Source organism: Macrotis lagotis, chromosome 2, assembly GCF_037893015.1.
Source record: "Macrotis lagotis isolate mMagLag1 chromosome 2, bilby.v1.9.chrom.fasta, whole genome shotgun sequence".
Lineage (NCBI taxonomy): Eukaryota > Metazoa > Chordata > Mammalia > Peramelemorphia > Peramelidae > Macrotis > Macrotis lagotis.
The window spans coordinates 11723583-11737671 of record NC_133659.1 but is presented as its reverse complement, the minus strand read 5'-3'; the positions used below and the strand labels follow the sequence as shown (position 1 = coordinate 11737671).

Genomic DNA, 14089 nt, shown 5'->3' with positions numbered 1-14089 from the left:
ATTCTGTTAAGGAAAACATCTGCTGGACTTAATATGACTTCTCATCAATTTTATTTGCCTGGAACCTAGAAGACCTGAGTTCAGATTCAGCCTCCGACACTCACTAGCTGGGTGACTTGGACAAGTTTCTTAAGCTTTGTCCACCTCCATTTCCTCAGTTGCAGAATGGGGCTCCTAATCACACTTGCCTCCCATGGGTGGCGGGGAAGGGGAGGCAGAGATGGAGACGGAGGGGGCATGGCACCGTGCCAAGCTTCCTGGAGTTGCTCAATAAGTGCTGGACTAGTTTTCCTTCCTTTTCTCCTGGGGGGTGTGGAGACCTCAAAATCTGCAGAAGAAGAGGGAGGTGCCAAGAGCTCTCCGCAAGCCTGGAGTTCAAGTTGGGCTTAGTCTCTGGGGTCGGAAGCCCAAGATGATGCCCAACTGCTCTTTTAAGAGGGAATCCCTCTGAAGGGGGTTCTGTAAATGAGCCCCCACACAGACTGGAGTCAGGCTTACACCATCCTCTATATTTCGTTGAAATATATTTGAAATATATAAATTTAAGGTCATGAAGTCAGATATGACTGAACAAGCAAACATTCTTATAATACTTTAAAGTTTGCAATGCCCCTTGCAAATATCCACTTATTTTATTGTCACTCTCAATCATTTGATCCTCATAATAACCCTGAGAAGATGCTAGTACTATCTACCTTTTATATCTTAGGGAACTGAGGCAGATAGAAATGAGTGACTTGCCAGGTATCCACAGCTAGTGAATGGCGGAGGCTGGATTTGAACTAAGGATACCTTACTCCAGGTCCAGCACTCTATCCACTGCAGCACCACCTCGCTGCCTCCAGGTCCATATATTTAGGGCATCAACTTTTTACTGTGTTATGAATTATGATCAATTTATTAATTAAATTTTAAATTTTTATCCATTGTCTTTGTTATTAATTACAGAGTATTGTATCTTCACACATACAGGAGAGAGGCAGTGAGGTATTGTAGAAGGTCGGCTTCCAAGCCAGGAAGACCTGAGTTGAAGTACTGTTTCTGTCAGCCACTTAGCCTTCCAGAGGTTCAGGCAGTTCTCTAACTGAAACTATGAATAGCAGAGAAGGGCAGCTCTGCCTAGGGGAAGGGACCTTTCTCACCTAGGAGCTCTCTATACTATAGCCATCTATATATTTATCTATCTACTTATCTCTCTCCATATCTCTTAATAATCATCTAGCTATTCATTATCCACTTACGTGTCTATTTCCATCTCTCATCCATCCATCTATCTGTCTTTCTATCTACCTATCTATTCATCTATCCATATATATATATATATATATATATATATATATGTGTCTGTCTTAACTCTCTATCTACCCATCTTTTATCTCTCTGTGTGTCTGACTTATCTACCATCCATCCATCCATCTTTCTGTCTGTCTGTCTACCCATCGATGCATACATTATTTTCTTCTTACCCATATAACTGGATATTGTATCTCGTCTATAAGTTGTTTCTTCTAGGTCTTCTCCAATTGACTCCGATGTAGAGGCACTTGATTTAGAAACAGTGCTGCTCCCTAATGCTGACCTTTAAGCAACAAATAAATATTTATCAGAAGATGGGAGAATATACATATATACATGGATATTTATATTTATATATATATATATTAATATATATATATATATTCCTAAATGCAATGCTGAACTAAATATAGCAGGGAACATTAGGAGGCAGCAGCAATAACTTTTAATTATAGGATGCTTGAGACAATGTTCTTTTATAACCTTTGAAGAAAACTTCTATTTTATAAATATAATAGATCACAGACAAGTAAGCTATTTTATGAGAGTCTCAGAGACTCCTTTATAGAGAAGCTAGGTTTTCTTTTTTTTTTTAGGTTTTCATTTTTAAAAGCCACTCTGACCATCAGTCTCAGAATGACAGCACAAGAAGCAAGAGAAAGTGTTTGCTTATTTGTTTTTTAAACTACAAATAATCCTAATAGCATAATTACTACCTTCCTCCCTCTGGTTGTGTTTATGAAGGCAAATGAGGCTGCCAGAAGGAATTCAGAAAACATACAAAGGATTATGAAGATTTTGGCAAGACCTTAAATGTCTGAGGGGTGGGGTTTTGTTCTAACACTGCTACCTGCTAAAGGCAAGAGTTTCTCAAGAGAAAAGCTTATTTTTGAAAGTAAAAAAGCTGCGAAGAAGATAGAGTCAATTGTGGAATGCTCCCTTGGTTGAACACTGCAGTCTTTGTAACCTTCTTTCTGTTGCCATCTGAATGATGTTCCTTTTCCATTCTTTGAGTATGGCTGGGCTCATTGTCTATCTCTAGGCCATATAGATAAGGCTTGCCTTTCACTGATGCTCTATGGAATTCTTGTTCCACAATCAAATTCCCTTCAGTTCAAACCTTCATCTCTCCTGCTGCATCCATTTTGTGGCCCTCACAGAGACCTGGCTCCTCCTGAGAGGACTCTGCATCTTAGACCATCCCTTCCCATTCTCTCATTAGTCCTAAAGAGGGAGTTGGCATCTTCCCTCCTTCCCATTTCCATTTCCAAATTCTCCCTTTTCAGCCATTGCTTTTCATTCATTTTGTCCGACTTTAGCATTTGGTCTTTCTTGATGGCTCATCCTCCTTTCTGAAGGAGTTCAGAGCCTGGCCCCCAAACTCCACTTTCCCCTTACTCTCCCAGGTTTCAGTACACATCCTTTCTCAAACAACGTTATCCCCATTTTTTCAGGCCAATCAATTCCCATGATCCCCTCTTCTATTCCTTCTCAGCCAAAGACAGTGAGAATCACACCTTTCATTTTTCCATCATCTACAAAGAACCCATGATTGAGAACTATGACATTCTTCTACCCAATCATAATTGTCTATCAGTCACCTGGGGTGGGGGGAGGATACAGAGCACTGGGTCTGATCAGGAAGACCTGGATTCAAATTCAGTCTCAGACACTTCCTAGCTGGACAAGTCGCATCACCTCTAACTGACCTCAGTTTCCTCATCTTTAAAAAGAGGACAATAAGAACAATTCTTTCCCAGGGTTATTGAGAAGATCCAATGAAATGATCTTTATACAGCGCTTTCCACACTTATTTTCTACCCTCTCCACCCCCCCCCACATCTTTCCCTGTGCTTTCTCCTTCTCCTCTTGCTCAAGTCATGGTCAGAGACTTCTAAGTCACCCCACCCTATTGATCCCTCAGGACTTCCCTACAGACACCCCCTCCCTACTCTTGGAGTTGTGCATCTCCCTCCTTTACCCTGGTGACCTTCTCAGCTCAGCCTTTGGGAATCCCTAGATTCTCTCAAACTTTAGAGGATGCACCCCCTTCTCAAGAAATCTTTACTGAGAGCCCTTGAAGTAAGTGGCCTCCCTCCCAAACCTTCCAAGTCTCCATTTGGGTCGGATTCTTTATGTCCTTGGACAAGCAGAGAGAGACAGCACGGCTAGATTGTCTCTTCTGATGGGAGGACAGGGTTGGCTTCCTTGGCTCCCTGCCCAGTACACAGCTTACAGTAAGCACTAAATAAAGGCTTGGCAACTGATGGAATGCACCATGAATCCCCTACTGCTCACGCTTTGCCAAACCCCAGCCCTTGATGACTCCCATCCTTTGTCTTTTTTCCTCTTCTTCCTCATGTGCTGCCAAATGAGGAAGAGGTAATCAACTTCTCTCTAATCTCACCTTCATGGCAAGAAGGGGATCCTTTATCTCCCCCAAATGACTCTCTATGCTTCTCCCTACTGGGGCTATTCCTCAGCCTCTGACAGTGCCCTTCCCCTGATCCTCCCACAGGCGCTCTTCACTCGCTATCTCAGGATCTAAAACTGGATTGGAACACAGACCTTCCTGACTCCAAGTCTAACACTATCTACTAAGAATCAGCAGGGCCTAGCAAAGAATGAGAAGGAAAGAAATACTGGGGTGTTCAAGCTACTTTTAGGATAAGAAGAGATTCAAAGAAGAGATAGGTATTGCCTGCTTTCTCAATGAATGGAGGAGGGATGAGAGGAAGGGAAGAAAATTTTTAATGAATGAAAAAAATTTTTAAAAAAATAATGAATATGTTTAAAAAACAAAGAACAAAGAAGGGATGGAATACTTTTTGAAGTCAATGAGATGATAAAACTTTCAGAACTAAAACTTGGCTCTTCTGGGAGCTAATCTTAATGGAAATGCAAATAAAACGATTCTACCCAATTGTGTTTCACGCAAGTATAATGAAGGAAAGAAAGGAAAGCAAAGCAGTCATGCCACGTCCAAAGAGCCGAACAGGAAAGGTTATTGTTTCATAATTTTTATGAGAAATTTGCTCATAATACACACAACCAAAAAAAATAATGTAATGTTCTTTAATTTGGACAGGATGTATTCCCGATTCTAAATTTATTCACTTTTCTGCATGCTTCATAATCATTGTACAGACTTTAAATGGGAGTTTGTACAAAAAAATCTTAAAATAAAGGTATCAAAATATCAATAATTGACATATATTTAAACATTTATTTATATTTCTAGATGAAGCCCATCTTCTAAGAAACAGAACTTTAATCCCATAAGCAACTGACCCTAACAATAATCTATCACAATCAACACACATGGAAATGTTTTAACTTAGTATTTGTCAGCATATATGCTGATTTATTAGTTCTATTAGTTCTCTCTGACATAAAAAGAACCTGAAATTATACACTGTAGAAAAAAAAAATGCAACATTCCACACCTACCTGGTGAACTGTCCCAAACTTGGGTTTACGGTATTTTGAAACATGGTATAGGAGCCTGTAAAGTCTGAACCGAGAGACACGTCCTGAGACACAAGTAGCTTACTAGCCTTTTTGGATCCAGGAAAGTGTGGATCTGGATGGAAAAGGGGTTTAGGTGTGACATCATTCCCCTGCTCATCGAATACCTATAAATGACAATAACCAAAGGTAATTAGGAACATGTAAAACATGAACAGATAACATTTGGATGACAGAGTATCACTAAAATAGGGCAAAGTTGAAAAATGGAATGACATGGGGTTTTTTCCAGATAAATAAAATGTTCTCCTAAAAAAATTTCTGGGGCAGCTAGGTGGTGCAGTGGATAGAGCACCAGCCCTGGAGTCAGGAGGACCTGAGTTCAAATCCAGCCTCAGACACTTAATAATGACTTAGCTGTGGGGCCTTGGGCAAGCCAAGCCACTTAACCCCATTTGCCTTGCCTAAAAAAAAATTCCACTAGATAGGTGTAAGTATTTAAGAAAAACTCTTTGGCATAGCCTAGAATCACTCCATTATAAGGAAAATTAATACTTCAATCATATAATTCATAATCAATCTTTACGCATTTCAGTAGTCTAGGGATTCCTTTAAAAGATGCAAGAATTGCTGCATCTGATAAAAACATCACTTGAACAAAAATATATTCATAGCAGCCCTGTTTGTGGTGGCAAAGAATTGGAAATCAAGTAAATGTCCTTCAATTGGGGAATGGCTTAACAAACTGTGGTATATGTATGTGAAGGAACACTATTGTTCTATTAGAAACCAGGATGGATGGGATTCCAGGGAATCCTGGAGTGATTTGCCTGAACTGATGCTGAGTGAGATGAGTAGAACCAGAAGAACACTGTACACCCTAACAGCAACATAGGGGCGATGATGAACCTTGATGAACTTGCTCAATCCATCAGTGCAACAACCAGGGACAATTTGGGGCATCTGCAATGGCGAATACTATCTGTATCCAGAGAAAGAACCGTGGAGTTTGAACAAAGACTAAAGACTATTACCTTTAACTTAGGAAAAACTGTTACCTTATTATGTGATTCTGCTACCTTTTATACTTTATTTTTTTCCTTAAAGATATGATTTCTCTGTCATCACATTCAACTGAGATCAATGTAAACCATAGAACCAATGAGAAGACTAACCAAATGCCTTCTGTAGGGGGTGGGGGAGGGAAGCGTAAAACTCAAAATAAATAAAATGTAGAAAAAAAAAAGAATTGCTGCATCTTAAAATTCCATCATTTGTATTCTCCTCAGATAGAAAAGTCTTTGAACTTGGTGAGGGTTGGCCTCACCTGAGAGAAATTTCTCATCAGATGTAAATTTGAAGCCTTTCCAACTTGGCCTATTGATATTGCCCAGAATTTGTGCCATGTTAACAGACACTTTAAGAGTCCAGTGCCATCCACACCAAGGTAGGGCTTTAATGAAGATTCCTTTTATTTGTTAAAAATTTAATTTAATTTTCAAAAATCAGATTTCTCTCCCTCCCACTTCTTTTCTCCTGCCCCCATTCAGAAAGCAAGAACAACACATACATATACATATAGATCAAGCAAAACAAAATTTCTCATTGACCATGTCTAAAAATAAGTCTCTACTTGTACTCTGAGCCCATCAATTCTCTATCAGGAAGAGGACAAGGGGCTTCATTAAAAGTCCTCAGGAATTACAAATAATCACTGTGTTCTTCAAAATCCCCAGGTTTTTTTTTCTTTCTAAATTTTGTTTAAATCAGCCAATATCCCCTCTCTCCCTTCTAAATGCTAGTCCCTGCCCCAACTGAGAACACAAACAAAACAAAACCCATTTACAAATATGTAGAGTTGATCAAAACAATTTTCCACATTGATTATGTCCTAAAAATATCTGTGTCATTGTGCATGCCGAACCCTTCATGTCTATTAGGAGGTGGGTAGAGGATTTCATTGTGAGTCCTCCTAAACCTTAGTTGCTCATTACACTGACAATAAATCCAGCCCAATAGTATTTTCTCACATTCCTTTTTCATCCATTCCCCAATTTATAGCCATGTCCTCAAATCCCATTCTTTGCCACCTCAAAAAGAGCTATGAATATTTCTGTACATCCTTAAAGTTTTACATAGACGCTTTATTTTTTTTTCACCTCAGTGGAGAAGGGGGAACGTGTGATAATTGAAAACAAATTTAATTAAAAACACGAAAAACCTGAAGTTAGACAGAGAAGCAATTCTAATAAGCAGGAGAATGGGATGTTTGTATAAAAAGACCTATGAATACACTGGGAAATTATTACTCAACTTAAATTTTAAAGAGATGCAGACAGAAGGTAGAACCAAGGGTGGGGAACAGAGAACAGAGGGCATGATCCCCTAAGCAGAGAATTTGGGGTGTTCATGCTTGGAATCAGTGAAAGAGAGCAAAGAAAATTATGACAATCAAAAAGAGTTTTTTTTAAAAGTGGAGAAAAAGATAAGGATTGAAATAGATGGGGACATGGGGACAGCTAGGTGGTGCAGTGGATAGTCAGGAGTACCTGGGTTCAAATCAGACCTCAGACACTTAATAATTACCTAGCTGTGTGGCCTTGGGCAAGCCACTTAACCCCATTGCCTTGAAAAATCTAAAAAAAAAAAAAAAAAAAAGAGACATAGATAGGGACAAAAGCCAAGATCAGAGAAAATAATAGCTGAGATCTCCATGGTTCTTTAATTTTGTTGCCCTTCCCTTTCAAGCTTGTCTATTATGGAAAACTGGAAGGAGAAAGGGGTGGAAGAGAGAGAGAGAGAGAGAGAGAGAGAGAGAGAGTGTATAAAGGGTAGGAAGTATATAGAAACCATTTTAAGGCTCTTGGCTTACACTGGGCCTGTTCAAGGTTGAATTTAGCCTCCAGTAATGGAAATCCATCCAGGAGGACCAAGGAGAGCTGGAGCAATGTTACCATAAGGTAAAAACAGGAATCATTTTTGAAGAAATAAGGTGAAGGTCAACACACATGGCAGAAGAGGATGCAAACGGCCCTCAGACAATAATGGGATAATTGTTTCCTTTGTACATAGGCCTTCCGGATGGACAAAGACCACTCATACTTGACCAGACTTCTGGGAAGATCCTGCAGCTAAGGGGCCGACCCTAGAGAAAAATAACATTGAGAGGGCCGGACAACTTGAGAGATGAACCATCTCAAAAGTCTGACAACTGCAGCGAGGCCTGCAAATATTTAGATTATTGGAAGGCTACTTTGGAGTATGATACCAGCTTTAGGATAGTTTTAAAGTTAATTAAATATTGAATGTCTCTGCCTGCAAAGTCCAAAAGAAAAGGGTACCTGCTCAAACATCTCTAGATAAATTTTTAAAGAGACAAAAATCATCTGAATGTTGTCAAGAAAGTCCTAAATTCTGAAACCCTTAAAATTACCAATTAAACTACAATGTTTATTAAAGCTTTATATTAGTTTGCTACAGCAGCATTCTATTTCCTGGAAAATAGGAGCACAGACGGAAAATAATGCTATTCGAGGACATCCCATGATTTCAAGAATACAATTTGCTTCCATTATTCTATTGATCTGTACACAACAGCTTCTGACATGTAACTTTTAACATTGAGTTTCAAAAATTCATTTAAAGTCAAGGCGAGCTTCAAACTTGCATACAATTACATACACGGATATGTTGCCTTGGATGGTGCAAGGACACTTTTTCTTTGGCATCTGTAGGTCCACTTGTGGTTCTTGACAACACTGTTTTGCTTAGGTTCATACTGGTTTTACTGCGGCTTATGTTCATTTTGCTTACAGAGAGGCTGACCTTCCTGGTGGTGGACATCCTTCTTGTCTGGGAAGTACTGCCCCTACAGAGCAAAAGAAAAAACATTATCACGGGACTCGATGAAGAATGCAAATGAAGCCTGTTGTATAACAGAGAGTTTGGAGACTTAGAAATATGCAAGAATTTTTCATTTTTGATTATATTCAAATGTAAGCTTTCTGAGGGCAGGGACTGTTTTTGCATTTTCTTTGTATCTCTAACATAGAGCTAGGGTTAAATAAATGTCTGATGATTGAATGATATATAATTTATTATCATATGAATAAGGATTAGGGAAATAAAGATACACATGATTTTTAAAAAGAAACATTGGGAAGAATCCAAAATTCCATCTAAGCTAATATTTATCATTTTTTAATAGTTTGATGGCATACTTATAATGATAGGACTCCAATATGGAGTCACTTATGCTAAGACATCCATCAAGCATATACACTAGGGGTGAGGAAACATTTTTCTGCTAAGGATCATTTGGATATTTATAACATCATTCACCTCCTATATTTGGTCAAACATTTAATTACTTCATCCCTAATAAGCTCCTAGATATATTGAATGTTGAGTCCCTGCCTGCAGTTGCCATGACTAAATGACTTTGGTTGGACATTCCCCACCCCTGATATAGAAAAAGGATGGACTTCTCCATCATTCTGGCTAAGGTTAACCTTATGCCAAGTAGTTAAATCTCGAAGCTTCTGATTCCTAGCTGACCAAGGAGGTAGGAATCATTCCCCTCCTACTACCTCAGACAGTCAATTCAAATTATCTTCCCATATCTGATGAGGAAGAATCTCTCTCCCCAAATCTGACTTTGACAAGTGATCCTCAAGAACTTTTCCATCACATCTGGGTCAGAGTAGGAATGCCCCTTTCCATGCGTGGCACTGATTAACTTTTCTCTGGGGCATGGTCACAATTTTTTTCCTTGAGCGGGAACCATGGGGACAAATCTGTCTTCCTACATTGCCATAATGTATGAGTTCATGCTTTTCTGCCTGTCTGCAGCATATAATAATAATAGTAATAATAACAATACTGCCTTTTTTGGTACTGGCTTCCTATCAAGTAAATTCCCAAACCTAGTCTGGGATTTAACCCCAACTCTGAAGCCAGATAGAACAGCTGTACTTAAATGGCAAAATTTCTTTTTTCAAGAGAATTCAACTGAAAAACCATCAATCAGCTGCTATCCATAAGGCCCCAAGAAAGGATGCCTGCCATGCTTAGTTAGGACTTGGCATTTCATTTGAATAGAACACATAATCTCAGATTTGGTAGAGGACCACAGAGGCTATCTATGGTCACAAACCAAAGCCATGGCCTAAAAACCTAACAACTCAACTTCTCTGGGCTAAGGACTTTAAAATATGATTATAAACCTTCAAGTTTTTGTTTTTATTGTAATGAATCCTGGCTGGCTTATTTAATTTTCTGCTTTATTACTGCTCTTTTGTTTACTTTGTTCAGAGGTAAACTTAGTTGATAAGAAGACAGTCTTAGCTTTGAATGAAAACAGGCAACAGGAGCCACTGGCATTTCTAAGTAGGGGCATAATTTGGTCAGATCTGCATTTCAGAAAAATCACTGCTTGCTATTTCTTATAGCACTTATACCACTTGCTCAGCCATTCCCCAATTGATGGGCATCCCCTCAATGTCCAATGCTTAGCCACCACAAAAAGACCTGCTATCATCATTTTTATACAATTAGGTCCTTTCCCCTTTTCTTTGTTTTCTTTGTGAATAAAATCTAGCAATGGTATTATTGGTTCAAAGAGCACACAAAATTTTATAGTCCTTTGGGCATATTTCCAAATTGCTCTCCAGAACAGTTGGATCAGTTCATAACTCCACCAACGGTACATTGCTCATTTTCCTTTTTTCTCATATTAGCCACTCTGATAGATGTGAAATGGTTTGTGAAATAAGTGTGTGATTTTTCTTTTAAATGGATTTTTTTAAAAGAAATTATTTATTTAAGGCAATGGGGCTAAGTGGCTTGCCCAAGGCCACACTGCTAGGTAATTATTAAGTGTCTGAGGTCAGATTTGAACTCAGGTCCTCCTGACTCCAGGACTGGTGCTCTATCCACTGTGCCACCTAGCCGCCCTGTGATTTTTCTAATAAATACCTTGCACTTTCTTTGCAATCTGGCTTCTGACCTTATCATTCCACCAAAACTGCCTCTAGGCTGAGGTTGGTTGGACATAATTGGTGTCAGGATCGGGGGCTAGAGCACCAAGAGGGGACGGTGTATAGTTGGACTGGTTCACCACGGGGTCAAGATGGGAAGGAGAGAGAGTAGCTAGTGCGGGGAAGGTGGCCAAAGGACATGAGGCCATAGCGCACATGAAGAGGGAGAAGAATCAAGAGATTATGGTCAAGTAAGGCGACATCAAGATTTCTGAACATGTACATTTGCGGGGGAATGGCAAAATGAAGGGTATGACTGACCACGGAGAAGTAGCTCATGGGAGGAAAAGAGGTTGTGGAATAGAGTGGTTAGGGCATTTGAGGGGGAATACACACACATATACATACACACACATACACATACACATACACAAATATGAAATCTTCTAGTATGAGAGCAGGATTTAGGAAGGAAAATGATATGCTTCAGCTCACTGAGGAAAGAAGGGGAATGACCTGGGTGTCTAAACAACAACTACCAGGATTTTGATTGGGTGGTAGAAAGGAATAGCGTGGCCCTCAAAGGAAGAGGAGTTAGTGAGTGATGAAGGGGGAGAACCTGGAAATAGGAGTGGAAAGTAAGGAGAATTCCACCTCCTCTGGGGGACTTCTCACCTCACAAGACTGAGGTTGCAGCAGGAATCTGTAAACTCTCAGACCAAGCAGTCACTTCTCAGTGGTTATTTTCCTCAAAATAACCCTATGACATAAACAGTCTGATGATTACTATTCTCATTTCACAGAGGGGGAAACTGAGACTTAGAGACTTGTTCATCAAGACACATTAGATCTCGGTGTCAGGATAAACAAATCTTTTCTGCTGCTTCTAAAACACTGTCCTCAATTCTGTAAAGGCCTGAGAGACATCATAAATCTCAATCATTTGTATGTAGTATTGATGAGACATTGACTATAGGGACTTCAGGATAGGGTAGATGAGAGGTAAATAATTAGAAAGGGGACTGTTTTGAGGGTAACCACTGCAGCTTGGAGTGGGAGGCCAGATGTCTCCAGTCCTTTTGCCAATGTCCCTTCACGATCCTGGATTGGTACCAGGCACTCGCTCTTTTTCTTTGCCCAGTGACCCCCTTGCATTTTGAGGGGCGGGGGGAAAGGTTCCATATTATATTGTCATTTCTCTTTTCTCCAATTCCTTTCCATAACTAAAATGTTATGTTAAATAGGTACTAAAGGGTTGGGTATAATAAATTCTTCATGGGAAAACAAAGAAGGGGCAGGAGATGCAGGGAAAATGTTGACTTGTATCAGGTGTTTAGAAGATGAGAGAAAACAACCCAGACAAAGGAAGGGAAGGAATGGGAAATGGAAGGAACTACTAAAGAACCATGTGGTTCTTTTCACAGAGGACAATTTAGTCTTTATGGGAGGAAAGCTGTCCTTACCATGAGACCCAACCAGAAGTGAAATGATCTGCTTTGTGAGACGCCCCCTTGGGGGTCTTTAAGTACATCAGTCAGTTGCCATTTATTAATGCCATTATATTTTAAATAATCATGTGAGTTAATGCTATAATTAATTTAGTCATTAAATGCATACTCTGTCCCAGGCCCTGTGCCAAGTTCTGGGTCACACAGTCAAAAAATAGTCCTACTTTCTGCATATGTTAATGAGAATTCATTTTGGCTATGTATTAAACTATTGCAGCTCCTTTCAACTCTTAAATTCTATGATTCTGGAAGCTGATCCGAGGTTCTTGTGCATCAAGAAACAATGATTTGGGGGTCACAAGGACCAATAGGTGAAACCTAATCCACAAGAGAGAAAAAGGACAGTAATGATGGTTGGTGACTCCTTGAGAAAGGGAACTGTGGACCTATGGATAAGAGATGGGTTATCTTCCTGGGATCTGCCAAAGAATCTCCTAAGACTTATGAAAGCTGCCAACTATGGCCCACTCCTGGTGAGTCCCATGAAGACAAAGGACACCATGAGAAAACAATCCTGAGTGAAAAACTGAAGCTCTAAGGACTCAAATGGTGTGATCACTACCGGATCAAAATGAGAAAGAATTGAGGAAGTGAACAGTTGAGTAAGGTGGAGGCACCTGAGATGGAATTTCGATTTCTGAATGACAAGATTTCTTAAGATATAGAAATAGTAGACTCCTGGGCAGGAATGGAGGGCATCTAATGAGGGCTGAGTTAAAACAAGTTGCCTTACTGAAATTGTGTCACTTTACATAAAGAATTAGAGTCCTCTTTGGAAGACTTATGAACTTAATATCTCCTTGATGTATACTTTTCTTTCTCTGAGTATCTTACTTATGGACCTTGGGATCAGGAAGTCATTGGGACAACGCCAGCAAAAGGGGAGGCATCTATGTGCTCAGGGAGGAAGAATATGTGGGAGGGAGGCATGGATAAGCAGCAAAGGGGAAGGAAATTTCAGAGAACATCTTATTTAGTCTCATTATTTTAGAAAAGAGAAAATTGAGGTCTAGAGAAGATAGCATTGCATGGTGGGGGAAGTCCTAGATTTGAGCTTGGATCTTGCCTCAACTTACCTAATCTCTAACCTGGGGATACTGATAGCACTTCCTTCACAGAGTTGTGAGGCTCAAATCAAATGTTTATAAAGTACTCTGTAAAGTTTAAAGCATTAAACTAATGTGAGCTGTTTTCACTGGTATTGTTATTGGTCTGCTGATATCACTGGAGACAACTGATGGGTCCCAGAACAGCCCCCACACACTAGACTGACGGTGACTGGCTATCTATCTATCTATCTAGTCTTGACCTTTAAAAGAGAATTAGGTAAGACAGGAGAATCACAGAAACTAAAGAGAAGGGCTATAGATTGGATATAGTTCTCTGGAAGAGTTGCTTCCGTTTAGACAACATTTCTCCTTGGAACCAGGGGACAGAGATGGTAGTGACCGGAGGTCATGGAGGAATTCCAGAACAAGCAAAGAATTCCAGGATCAAGGTTTGTTGGGAGAAAGGGGGTTCACTCACTTTCTATAAAGAGTGATTTCTAAAAAGCTCTCAAAATTGACAGTTCAAATAAACCCAGAATCTTTGGTTCTAAGGCACCAATTATAAATATAAATGCAGAGAAATAGGGTGAACTGATTGGAATTTAGCTCTGAAAAGATATGCTTAATTCAAAAGCAATAGAAGAGATAAAAGGGGCAATGGAATACACATTAAGAAGACCTATCACTATGAGGTCTGTACCCCAAAGAGATTTTTTTTAAAAGATGGGGTGGGGGGAAAGAGTACATATTTGTATGAAAATATTATAGCTGCTCTTTTTTGTAGTATTGA

At 39.6% G+C, this 14089-nt stretch overlaps 1 protein-coding gene across 1 annotated transcript in view; it reads right to left on the bottom strand.

Annotated features, from left to right (window-relative positions):
* DNAI4 (dynein axonemal intermediate chain 4) overlaps positions 1–14089 on the bottom strand; it is a 66210-nt gene that overhangs the window by 44778 nt on the left and 7343 nt on the right. The window contains exons 2-4 of the mRNA XM_074221242.1: positions 8446–8632; positions 4747–4931; positions 1467–1579 (exon numbers count right to left, since the gene is read on the bottom strand). Of these exons, the coding sequence (XP_074077343.1) occupies positions 1467–1579; positions 4747–4931; positions 8446–8632 (485 nt within the window). The remainder of the gene's footprint in view (positions 1–1466; positions 1580–4746; positions 4932–8445; positions 8633–14089) is intronic.